This window comes from Gymnoscopelus microlampas, assembly GCF_963454915.1.
Source record: "Gymnoscopelus microlampas genome assembly, chromosome: 12".
NCBI classification, from domain to species: domain Eukaryota; kingdom Metazoa; phylum Chordata; class Actinopteri; order Myctophiformes; family Myctophidae; genus Gymnoscopelus; species Gymnoscopelus microlampas.
In genome coordinates, this window is record NC_139949.1 from 39,694,483 (window position 1) to 39,708,073 (window position 13,591).

The 13,591-nt window shown below is 46.0% G+C and overlaps 1 protein-coding gene across 1 annotated transcript in view; it reads left to right on the plus strand.

The window, feature by feature from the left end:
- LOC311057329 (teneurin-2-like) overlaps positions 1 to 13,591 on the plus strand; it is a gene marked incomplete at its 5' end in the record, with an annotated part of 126,484 nt that overhangs the window by 76,388 nt on the left and 36,505 nt on the right. Inside the window, 6 exons of the mRNA XM_084074284.1 lie at positions 1,333 to 1,479; positions 1,855 to 2,065; positions 3,002 to 3,121; positions 5,871 to 6,135; positions 7,346 to 7,435; positions 8,561 to 8,738. Of these exons, the coding sequence (XP_083930410.1) occupies positions 1,333 to 1,479; positions 1,855 to 2,065; positions 3,002 to 3,121; positions 5,871 to 6,135; positions 7,346 to 7,435; positions 8,561 to 8,738 (1,011 nt within the window). The remainder of the gene's footprint in view (positions 1 to 1,332; positions 1,480 to 1,854; positions 2,066 to 3,001; positions 3,122 to 5,870; positions 6,136 to 7,345; positions 7,436 to 8,560; positions 8,739 to 13,591) is intronic.

Consider the following 13,591-nt stretch of genomic DNA (forward strand, 5'->3'; position numbering starts at 1 on the left):
TGTCACTAAAGCGCTGTTTTTTATTGGCACGTTTGACCCTCAAGGTTTCAGCCTCCAGGTAGAAACTCAAAATAGTCAGAGAAGACATAAAACACCATAAAAACACCACCAGGGAGGCTTAATGAAGTTCTATCAACCTCATAGACACATGAAAAACTGAAAAAATGCAAAACCATGGCACCACCTCTTTAAGTCTATAGGGGCTGTTCTCAGACGTTACTTTAAATTTGTATAAGTGCAGAAATTGGACTATTAATGAACAGGAAAGGGAAGTAAGAGACAGAGAGAGATAAGCCAGACCCGCTTCATGACCTTGCCGTCTTGGTTGATAAAACAGTTCTTAAATGTGCTTAATGATAACATGCCAGGCTGCATAAAGTTGTTACAGACAGTGCTTGAATTGGGTATGGAGTGGTATCACTGGTATGGAGTACTGCTTCTTTTTACTTCTGCCCAGTTGAGTATCCTTATTAGCCTACTTATAATTACGCACTGCCACTTAGTGGTGAATAGGGTTGCCAACCGTCGCTTGAAATAAGGAATTGTCCCTTAATTGGAAACTAAAGGACGAACTTATTGAACTGTTTAGGGACACACTTTGTTCCTTATTTTTGGGAATCAATCAATGACACATTCCTTACAAGTTCAAACAGCTCATACGTACACGTACTATAATACAGGTTGTTAACCATTTAAACCCTCTAGATTTAGTAAGTTGTCGCTGTACTTGGACCGCCAAAAATAGCCAATTTACAAGCTCACAACGTGTCGCAACACAACGCATATATAGGCACAAACATTGTTCAGGGTTCTGCCAATAAAATAGTCACACCAAAAACGTTTGTAACACATATGGGGCACTACAGCAGTGTTTAACACTTCAAATGGCCATAGCTCTGTGACCATTGCACTCCCATCAGATCAGAGCAATATAGGACTGGATTTTCAGGCTTGAAAATCTAGTAATATACACAAACTGTACACAGTGAGATTTTATCTTTTTCTAGGCGTTTTCATAGAATTCTTTTTTTCTTTTGCTGCTGCCACCTTGACTCAGGAAGTCTTTCAAAGTATTGATTTAATTTAGACCAAACGAGTTTCAAGGCTGGATACAGCGACAATTTTGACTTGCATAGATTTTCTATTATGACCCAACTATCACACTCTTTATATGCTTCACCACTCATTTCAGGCTTACCATTCCCAGAGGGGCTTATCTTTTTGAAGTCTCGGCCCTTTATTTATTTATTTTTCATATTAAATCATGACCCTCAGTTGACTCATGTTGTGCTTATTATGCTTTGTGTGTGTGTGTTGCGTTCCTTGTTTCAGACGGTTGCCCGGGTCTGTGTAATGGTAATGGCCAGTGCACCATGGGACGGGGGGTGTGGCACTGTGAGTGTCACTCAGGTTGGCGGGGGGCTGACTGTTCGGTCGCCATGGAGATAGCCTGTTCGGATGGCAAGGACAACGAGGGAGGTGAGGCACTGGAGACATGATTAGTTTGTATTAGACACCAGCATTTTAGAAAAGTACGGTCCTACAACAGCACTATTTAGGATTCGCTAAGTTAAGTTCAAAATTAATTTAAAATGGAGATAATCGTCTTCTCTTATGTGTGCTGGTCTGTCTATATCGGCCATCTGCCCTATAGTGCTTCCCTCTGCCTGTTTCTCTCCACCTGTATCTCTTTCTGTCTTGCCCGTCAAACTATATAGTTATCTTTATCTCTGGCTATCTTTATGTATTTCTGATTGTCTGTCTGTCTGTCTGTCTGTCTGTCTGTCTGTCTGTCTGTCTGTCTGTCTGTCTGTCTGTCTGTCTGTCTGTCTGTCTGTCTGTCTGTCCTATCAGATGGCCTGGCTGACTGTTTGGACCCTGACTGCTGCTCTCAGGCCCCCTGTCTGACCAACTCCCTGTGCCGAGGGGCCCCTGACCCTCTGTCAATCATCCAGCAGAGCCAATCACAGGGCCAGAAACCACAGGCGTTTTATGACCGCATCAAGCTCTTGGTCGGGGAGGATGCCACGCATATCATACCAGGCAGCAACCCTTTTAACAGCAGGTAAGCCAATGAGGGAACTATAATGGATGTACGTCTTTCAATACAGTTTTTAACGCATATATGCGTTCTATTGAGTCCATCACTTGCCTGCCAATAACGCATAAATGCGTTTTTAGAAGAAAAAAAAAAGGAAAAAAATGTTTTTTTTTATTTTTATTTTTTTATTTGACCCAAAGACCAAGGAGATATTATTTTTCGAAGATCTAGACTCCTATCCACTTCCTTGTTAACTTAAAACTTAAAAATTCTGTATCTCGGCTCCTGAGTACTTTTTTAATTTCAATGAAAAATCTCTGGCAGACAACAGCAAAAAATCTGAAATAATTCAAGCAGGTTAAGTGTTAACCTGCCAGCAGCGCATTGTCTCTTTGCTAAATAACTTTAGAACAGATGGTGGGATTTTCATGAAAAATGATGAGAATTGTCTGCAGGCTGCCCTGAAGAGATGATGAAGTTATGGGTTGAAAAGGTCAAAGGTCAAGTTTGCAATCATAGTCAAGATTGAAGTTACATATCTCAGGAACTGAGACATAAAACAACATGTTGGTGTGGACAGGGTGTGTGCATTACTTTTCTATAATGTATCTATACTGTTTACTATATATCTAGTTCTAGGGACACCGAAAGCCGAGTGGTTGAGGCGTATACCACATAGGCTCTGATGGCTGACTGACTGATAGCAAGTCCCGGGTTCGATTCCTGGGCCCGGCATACCTTTGCTAAATGTCATCTTGGTCTCTATCCCTGTTTCCTGTTTCTCTACACTGTGGAATGAAAAAAAAGAAAGAAAAAAGATAGGCCTATCTAAAGCATGAAACAGAGGAAACGGTTTTGGACATTCAAGGTTGCCACCCGACAGCTACAATTTATTCAATAGCTTGTGTCTCATTATCTCTTTGCTTTCTCCTCCATCTCTTTGTGTTTCTCTCCCCTCAGCTCTGCATCACTTATTCGAGGCCAAGTCATGACAATGGATGGAACACCTTTAGTTGGTGTCAACATCACCATTGGTATTGCATCAATTTATGGATACACCGTTAGTAGGCCAGATGGCATGTAAGTATACAGCACATACACATACACACAGAGACCACCAGATTCGCACGCACGTACGCACGCACGCACACACGCACGCACGCACGCACACACACACACACTCATACACACACACACACACACACACACACACACACACACACACACACACACACACACACACACACACACACACACACACACACATACACACACACACACACACACACACACACACACACACACACACACACACACACACACACACACACACACACACACACACACACACACACACACGGCAGTGGCGTTTGTGTTTGATTTGATTGAAGATAATAAAACTTTTAAAAAATCTGACACTCCAAGACCATAGATTGAACCTTGTGTTGTATAGCACTTTGGTTGGCGTCGATCATTGTCTCCGCCAGGCGAAAGGCATGGCCGAGACTATGTTTTGCACCCTGTCCGTCCGTCCGTGTGTGTGTGTGTGTGTGTCTGTGTGTCTGTCTGTGAGCAGCTAATCTCCGGCATTGTAGGGCTGATCGCAGCGAAACGGCACCGTGCACACAGCCACGCACACTCCCTGGTTACCAGATCAGAACCTCTGCCCTGAATTTTTCAGATCGGCCTGTTATAGCGCCACCAGGAGGTCGATCTTTGCGAAACATATTTTTTTGTATTACTCTTACAGATTTTGTCATCACGCAAAACGGTACACTCTATAGTCTATAGTCATTAAGCAAAATGGGTCTTTCAGATTTTTCATATTCCATCCTCCTGATTGGCTAAGATTGGCCTTTCAAATCAGCCTCATTGTGGCGCTATAACAGGCCAATTCATGTTTTTACCTATAACTGCACCGATCTGCCTATTACTTTGTGTGCACTAGAGGCAGAGGAATTGTTTTTGTGCATTTTTCACATCTGCCTTTTATAGGGCCACGAGGAGGCCTACTGTATGTAAAACACATTTATTGATATTGCTCCTTCAGATTTTATCCAATGTTGTGCTGTGTGAATATGGTCTATGGAGTGAATTTCAGTGGAACCATAAAAACTATTATACCCTGTGGGCATGTGATCAAGACGAATCTGTTTGATTATTCATATTCCATCCTGATTGGCTAAGATTGACATCTTAAGTTTGCAGGAGTGGCCCGTTTTGAACAAAATGCCACAAATCATGAACGCCGTGTCCGATTGTGGTGAAAGTTGCACGCACATTCGCACTACGTTGAGGAACAAATGCCACCCTTTTAGTCCAAACATCAAGACGGATCCGTAAGATTTTTCATATTCCATCCTGATTGGCAAATGCCGAACATTGCTGGCCCACAATAACGTACCTGACCTGGCGGAGACCTGTGCTCCGAGCAGCACTTTTTCTAGTTTAAGATGTGCTCTATGAATACAATTTTAGTTGAGTTGATTTAGTCAGAGAGAAAACAATTTTTTTTCAGCTAAGTGTCAATCTTAAGAATTCAATGGAACTGTCAATATGCAGTGTGTGGGTGTAAAACCAATTGTGCACATAATAACTGAGTGGCTGTGGAAGATCAAAAGATGCACTGAGCTCTCACATTGAATAAAAATGCTCAGTCTCTTTTTCCTTTTGCTAAATTATCATGTTTTTTAGGCTACTATTCTATTGTGTATTTATATTATTGTTATTACATTATAGAGATACATTTTAACCTAAGACTTGTTATTGAGAGATATTTTGTTACATGGCTCAATTTTTTGTTCATAAGGAAGAGGCACACTTTCAATAAATATATTAGATTTATAAAGCACCATTGAGTTAGTATCTTTTGAGTATCTGCAAGAGACCGGGCAGAGTGTCCTCTCTTTGGGGATTCAGAATATGGTCACTCTAACAGTATACAAGAACAACATGGACAAGATAGATGAGAAGATAAAATGAGACGAGAGATGAGAGAAGAATACACCCTACTGTCTACCTCTCTCTCACTGTCGCTGTCTCTCTTATCAAGTCAATTCAAAGTACCATGTACTCTCTCTCACTGTCGCTGTCGCTGTCCCTCTTATCAAGTCAATTCAAAGAGGCTTTATTGGCATGGGAAACGTTTACCAACCTTGCCAAAGCAAGTGTGAAATAACAACAACTACAACAAAAAGGAAATGCATAGCCCTACTAGAATAAAGAAATGTGTAGTGCTGTGAATGTTGCTGTCAACATACAGTACACATATACAAACACATAACTACAATTTTGGTTTTGCTGTTGAAAATAATTGCTGTGTAAAAAAGATAGCTTAATATATGAAAAGCAAAACAAAATAGCAGCAAATTTTCTGATATATTTAAAGATATCTCCTTTGTACAGTAGATCAGCATGGTGCAGACTCGTTGCTGTCACGCAGAAACCTCATAATATGAGGTTTCTGCGTGACAGCAACGAGATATTATCTCCACATTTCTTTTCATGTTTTTCCTTTCAAAAATATCAGATCTACAAGAGATCGGCTTGTAGATATTAGATATTACATTTTCACTATTTTAAATCGTTTTTAAAATAATAATAAAAAAGAAACGGGTTTTAGACGGTTTCCTCTGACAGCAATGAGATGAGTGCAGGAATACACAGTTTACCCATCTTATCTCTCTCTCTCTCTGTCATTTCTTACTGTATCTCTCTCATCCTTGCAACTCTGTCTCTCTGTCTTTCTCTCTGTCTGTCTGTCTCTGTCTGTCTGTCTGTCTGTCTGTCCCCCTCTCTCTCTCTCTCTCTCTCTCTCTCTCTCTCTCAGGTTCGACCTGGTCGCCAACGGTGGCTCCAGCGTGACGCTGCGGTTCGAGCGTGCACCCTTCGCTCCCCAGGAGCGCACGCTGTGGCTGCCGTGGAAGCAGTTCGTCGTCATGGACACGGTGGTGATGCGATCAGAGGAAGGGGGAGGGGCTAAGCCATGTGACCTGAGTGGCTACGCGAGGCCTGCGCCCACAGTGGTCACGTCATCGCTGTCCCAATTCTTCAGTTCCGACCCTCGAGTCAAACCTGTGATACCGGAGACACAGGTACTGTACAGTAGCACAGTCAAATCTTATAGGCCAGGGGTCTTCAACAGGGGGTCCGGGACCCCTAGCGGGTCCTCAGAGTTACTACAGGGGGTCCGGCAAATCTTTGTGTGATATGATTATTGTTTTTTACCTTAAACACTTAGCAACCCTAGCATTCCTTTTCGGAGGAGAACTTTAGCCAAAAATAGCAGATCTACAAGCTCACAACGCCTCGCGCTGCGAGGCGTTGTGAGCTTGTAGATCGGCTATTTTTGGCAAAGAGGAATAGGTGTAGAGGGGAAAAAAGAGCAGACCAAGTAAACAAAAACAAAAAAATCTGAAACACAATTTTGTACAATATCGAGGGGGGTCCCTGCTTCATCTCTCTCTCAGCTAGGGGGTCCTTGGCCTGAAAACGTTGAAGACCCCTGCTATAGGCCAATACATACTCCCTCCGACGTCGGAAAATTGTCCGGTAGTTCGGAGAGTCAGGACATCTGGAGGTGCACGGGTTCCGAGGAAAAGTCGTGAGACCGCCCATCAGAAGCTTGGAAGGACGTCAATTTGTACCGTAGTTATATCACCCCCCCTTTCTGGAGAAAAATTTGGACCACTCAACTAGATACCTTGTCGTACAAAGAATAGTGAAAAATAGCTTACAATGTGACACGTTGTGAGCTGGTAGAACTATTTTTGCTGTACGAAAAAAAAAACTAAAACATTTTTTTGAAGATCTTTTGCCTTCCCAAGATAGGGACACCAGGGATAATGTGGTTAAATTAACAATGAGGATTTTACTTTGTATCCCCCCCCCCAGACACACACACACACACACACACACACACACACACACACACACACACACACACACACACACACACACACACACACACACACACACACACACACACACACACACACACACACACACACACGGACAGACATCACGAATGTGAACAGAACAGATATACACACAGCCCCATTATATCCAGCCAGAGGCAAGCACCAAACCGGGCAGCATGCAGGATCAGTGGACCATGCATCCCCCTGTCCAATTAGCCAACCTTTTCCTCTGCGTCTCTGGAGCATAAAGGTGGATGGATGGAAGACAGGATTACTTTGAATATTTATGCTGCTCTCTCTCTCTCTCTCTCTCTCTCTCTCTCTCTCTCTCTCTCTCTCTCTCTCTCTCTCTCTCTCTCTCTCCCTCTCTCTCTCCCTCCCTCAGGTCGTCCATGAGCAGTGTGATATTCCAGGCAGTCACTTGAAGCTTAGCTACCTTAGCTCCAGAACACATGGCTACCACTCTCTGCTGAAGGTGAAGTACTACAAATGATGTTTATTTAAGGTTTTCTAAATTTATAGTAGCCAATTATTCTTAGCCCTTTTTAATTCTCCCTATAGCCCTTTTTGTCGTCGTGCCGATGTACCCTCCCGACACATTTCTGTGTTGCCACTGCTATTGTGCCCTACCGGCTTAACTGCCAGTGAGGAGCCCCCAACGGGAGGACATACTGTAGTGCCTCAACACCCCCCCCACTGACTAGGCACTGCCCTTAAGCTCTTAAGCTCAATATTTCCATTGGCCAAGGGGCGGATTTCCGCTTGACCGAGCGGAAGATGGTTGGCCTCCCTTGTGGGTGACCGTGCGCGGCTCGAGCCCAATCACAGGCGCTGCAGTTGCTGTATTAGCTCTACTCTGTCGGGAGAGGACATAACAACTTGTGTAATGTAGCTTTAAATCGTGTGTGTATGTATGTATTTATCCAGTGATGTAAAGTAACTAAGTACATTTACTCAAGTACTGTACTTAAAGGGGAATTTTGGACTAAGGTTTTCTTACCTTTTCTATGACGTTATGATATCTTAGGATGAATGGCACAGTAGAAAAATGTCATAACTCCATCCCGGGTACGCCACAGCTTAAAACGTGCGTGGATAGGCCTTGCGCTAGATCGCGTATTTTAATAGCTTTTTTTTAGCTTTTTTTTTGTGAGATCTGACGTTCATAGTGACAGAACACAAAAAAAAAAAAAAAAAGTCTCACTAGACGAGATTGAAATCTCGAGATTTCGATGTCGTCTAGCGAGACTTCTTTTTTTTTTTTTCTACTCCATTACATCTCAGAGGCAAATATTGTGCTTTTACGCCACTACAATTATTTGAAAACTTTACTTTTTTCAAACATTTTAGTACATTTACTTTTGGTACTTTAAGCACATTTTGATACCAATACTTTTGTACTTTTACTCAAGTAAATGTTGAATTCCGGACTTTTGCTTGCAACAGAGTACTTCTACATTACATTAACCTTTTAAGTAAAACATTTGAGTACTTTTTCCACCACCGTATTTATCTTTCTTAGACGTTTTCACCCTCTATCTACCCTTGTTTGTGATTTCCTCCCTATCTTTCTATCTGTCCCTGTCTACGCCCTCTGCAGGTCACTCTCACGCCCGCTGTGGTCCCACTGTCTCTGTCTAAAGTCCATCTGAAGGTGTCCGTGGAGGGCCTGTTGGTGCAGAAGTGGTTCCATGCGGCCCCTAACCTGCTGTACAGCTACAGCTGGGATAAAACTGACGCTTTCAACCAGAAGGTGTTTGGCCTGGCTGAGGCAGTGGGTGAGTTTGTACAAGGAAAATGATTACAGTGGTGGAAAGTAACTAAGTGCATTTACTTAAGTACTGTACTTAAGTAAAAATGTTGAGGTATTTGTACTTTACTTGAGTATTTCCTATTTCCAATACTTTTACTTCTACTCCAATACATCTCAGAGGCAAATGTTGTACTTTTACTCCACTACAATTATTTGAAAAGTTTAGTTACTAGTTACTTTGCAGATATAAATTATTACATTATAAAACATACATTAACCACTTTAGCCCTATTTTATACCTAGGCTATTTTCAAATATTTTTGTACTTTTACCTTTGGTACTTTAAGTACATTTTGATGCCAATACTTTTGTACTTTTACTCAAGTAGATTTTGAATTCTGGACTTTTACTTGTAACAGAGTCCATTGCAGTATTGATACTTTAGTACTTAAGTAAAAGATTTGAGTACTTTTTCCACCACTGAAAATGAACCATGATACTAAAGTGATGGGGGTTTTTTTCCCCCGTTTTATATATTAAAAATATATGTTTCGGCTTGATGTTACTCCCAGAGAGCCTACATCTTTGGACTGGACTAGTAGTAAAATGGATTATTTATACAAGCAGGGGTGCTTAGTAAGGGTGTCACGATTCTCCTACCCTTCTGCCATACAGTGGGCTTCTCTAAATAGTGTGCAGTCACCACATCAAACAGCATATTCATTCACTCTTGATAGCAGTTTGACTTCCAATTTTTAAGGTCACGATTCAATTCAATTAGATTTTTGCTCATTTCGATCGATCGATTGATCGACTTTGGTGACACCCCGAATAGAATATTGCTCTCCGAGCTCAAGCTGGCAGATTGCTTATTTTGTGCAAATTACACTCTATAATAGAATCTAGAGGTTACGTAGGTAACCCCGGTTCTTTTAGTTTAGGAGTGAGACACTCCCTATGGGAAACAGCGCCATCTGGCGATGCAACAGAGCTACACAATACGCTCCCGGGGCCCATTTATTGGGCTAGAGGGTATGTCACGCGACCGGCCATCCCCTCCCCTCAGCGGGAGGGCATAAGAGGCCCCGGTCGTGACGTCAACTTCCTCTTCCACACAGGTCCTCTGTTCGCAGTGGCGAAACAAAGGGGTGTTTGGGGAGTGTCTCACTCCTAAACTAAAAGAACCGGGGTTACCTACGTAACCTCTAGTTCTTTGTCGTTTTGTCGTGAGACACTCCCTATGGGATCTATAAACCCCCCGGAAGCGTTAAAAACATTGTATCCCCAGAAAAACCGCACGTCCCCAACTGGCTCAGGGACCCGCACACGGCGGGCCCCTGCCTCAGGGACGCCCAGGCCCACCGGGCCTGGACACGGCACAAGGGATGAGATAAAAGAAACCCTGACAGACCGAAGTCTTCCCCATTCAGCTAATAGAAGACAAGGCACGTCACCTACTAACTTCCTAAAAAGGGAACAGGGCCCCCCTGCTCCCGAGGACCAACAGATTGTTAGCCCCACGGGATCACATCAGGGGGAGAAAGGCACCTCAAGTAGATGAGGCTGCCACGCCAAGGACTGCGTGCGCCACCGAGGAAGCCGCCATGTCCAGGCTGTAGAAAGCTGCAAAGGTCGAAGGAGACGACCAGTTAGCAGCCGTGCAAAACTCCTGGACCGAAGCCTCTCTAGAGCGGGCCCAGGACGCAGCCAATCCCCTAGTCGAGCGCGCCCTCAGTCCAACAGGTACTGGGGCCCCACTACTAGTATAGGCGAGCCGTACGGCCTCACCTATCCACCTGGAAAGCGTCGGCTTGGCCATCGCCTTCCGCTGGTCACCCCGGCCGTAGGAGACAAACAATCGTGTTTGCGACCTACCAGGCGCCGCCACCTGACAGTAGAGCCTCAAAGCCCTCACTGGACAGAGACAATGTGACCGCTCATCCTCCGCCGAAGCGAAAGGAGGTGGATGAAACGCAACCAATCCGACCGGAGCCGGTGCAACCACCCCGGTCTTGGTAACGAACGCCAAGCTTGGTGTCAGCAGAACCCGTCTGCTATCCCCAAAGCACCTCAAGCACTCCGAACTCACCGAGAGTGCACGCAGGTCACTGACCCTCTTGGCCGTAGCCAGGGCCACCAAAAAGACTGTTTTCAGACTCAACACCTTGAGCCTCACAGTCTCGAGGGGTTCAAAAGAGGGGGGAAGGCAGAGTGCATTCAGCACCACCGCCAGATCCCAGGCCGGAAACAGAGGCCTGTTACCCGGCCTGGTCCGTCTGGCCCCGCCCAAGAACCGCCGTACCAGGTGACGATCGCCAACCGTCCCGCCTTCGAAACCTTCGTGGCAGACGGAGATGGCATCCAAGTACACCTTGACCGTCGAGAAGGTCAAGCCCTGATTCAACCTGCTCTGCAGGAAAATCAGAATGCTACGAACTGGCGCCCGAAAAGCCACCACCGCCGGTGACTGTTCCTGGCACCATGACACAAAAATATTCCATTTTATGTCATAAGCAGCCTGAGTGGATCCGGCCCTAGCCCCCTGAATAGTAGCTATCACATCAGGGGGCAGGCCACAAGCATCTAGATTGGCCCTCTCACGGGCCAGACCCACAGGTCTAGGTCCCGGGGGCTGGGGTGGTTGATCTCGGTCCCCACCTGCGTCAGCAGGTCCGTTATCGGAGGGAGGGACCAGGGCTCGGCGTAGAGCAGAGGAGTTATCTCCGACCTCCACACGCCCCAACCCGGAGCAACCAGCAGTACGGTCAGGCCCTGGAGCCTGACTCTCTCCAACGTTGGGCGGATCAGCTCCAGCGGCGGGAATGCATATAGCAGTTCCCTCGGCCACCTGTGAGCCATTGCGTCCAGCCCCAACGAAAAGTCCGCTGCCTTCACCGAGAAAAAGCGAGAGCACTTCGCGTTCTCTGTTGAGGCAAACAAATCGACCTGTGGTCGGCCGAACCTGGTCCAAATCAGGTTCGCTATTCTCGGTTAAGTGACCAATCCGAGTACCAAGGCCTTCCCCCGGACAGCAGATCCGCCCCGCCGTTCTGGGGACCTGGGACGTGGACCGCACAGCCTGACAGTAGGCGCGGGTCGCACCACACCGCCAGCTTACGGGCCAGGCCGTCCAACACACAGGAGCCTAAGCCTCCCTGCCTGTTGACGGAGCTCACGGTTGTAGTGTTGCCCGTCCCGACCAGGACATGACAACCGCTGACGCGCACCTCAAAGTGAATCCATGCAAGTGGAGACACCAGACCTTGTCGAGGGTCCACAGTAGGCGGGATCCTGAGAGCCCGCATCCACCTCTGAAAGGTCCCAAAATAGCCTACTTAGGCAGGTCAGGTGTATGGCCGAAGTCATGAGACCCGCCACCTGCACTCACAGCCTGTAAGTGACTGTCTTTCCTACACGGAAAGGCCTCACACAGGACAGGAAGCCGTCTATCCACTCCTGAGACAGACGCGCTGCGAGCGTGGTCGAGTCCAGTGAGAACCCCATAAGGGAGGTCTGCTGGGACGGAACCAAGACGCTCTTTCTAGAAACCGACAGTGAAAAACCGACAGTAATCGCCCCTCAGGGCTACGTTGGTCCACCTGTCCCCCTGACCGAACGTGCGCAGGAGCGCCACGGTCATCAGCATACGAAAACTGAATTTCGTAAGAGACTTGATGAGACCCCTTCATCCAGAGAGGGTCACATAGCCTCCCCCCCTCCTTCTTTGGCCAGAAAACACACGAAAACCAGTTGCACCAAAAACTGGAGAAAACCCGGGGTTACTTAAGTAACCTCTAGGTTCCAATTCGTAGACGGTTTTCTGAAGACACCCTTGCTCAGTAGAGAGAGTCCCTCTCTCTCAGAGACATGGCTGCATTCCCTCTCCGCATGGGAGGAACATCTTGTGTCTGACATAGGAGGCATGTAAAGGTACGTGGAAAACCACGTTGTTGTCCAGGGGAGCTGACCGGTACAACCACAGTGTGTTACTGCTGTACTGAGCCTGACCAGTACAAAAAACAGTGTAACACTGACGTACCTGCTGCATTAAGCAACACAGTGTTGTCGAGCGAGGCTAGGTAGCCGATAGGTGAAAACAACAGTAGCCTGACTGGGGGCAAAAAGCAAGAAGAGGCTGGAGCCCCCTGTCAGTAGCCAACCGTCGATGTACGTCGACAAGTGTATTCCCTGTCTCCTCAGGGGGCCATAGCCGCCTGGGTGCACTCTTGATTGATTGATTGATTGAAATTTTTATTAGGCAAAAGAATGTAAAACAACACAGTTACATTTATAATGCTTTTGTCTAAAAGGTCCGGCCAAAAAAGTCCTTGCGGGCTTGTTTCCATTGGGGTCCTTGAATTAATTTCATAGACATCACGAAAACACAGGGGCTCAGGGACATCCCGAACGGGAGAACCGTGTACTCGTACACTCGCCCCTCGAACCCGAAGCACAGAAATTTTCTGTGTGGTGGGTAGATGGGAATGTGAAAATACGCATCCTTCAAGTCTATACTGGTCCACCAGTCGCCCTGACGCACCGTGCGTAAAAGCGTCTCGTTCGTCAGCATGCGAAACTTGAATTTCGTTCGAAATCTGTGTAGACCTCTCAGGTCCAATATGGGACGTACACCCCCCCCCTTTTTCTTGACCAGAAAATATCTTGAGTAAAAACCCAGGCGTTTCTGATCTGGGGACAACTCTCTTATGGCGCCTTTGTTTAGGAGAGAGAGAACCTCCTCTCTTAACGTGATCGCCGCAGCGCCTGTCGCGCTGGAGAAAATCACTTTGTCTGACATCGGGGGTTTCATGCAAAACTGTAGTTTGTAACCCTTCTGTATGGTGCATAGCACCCAAAGAGACAGGTCGCAAGCTTTCC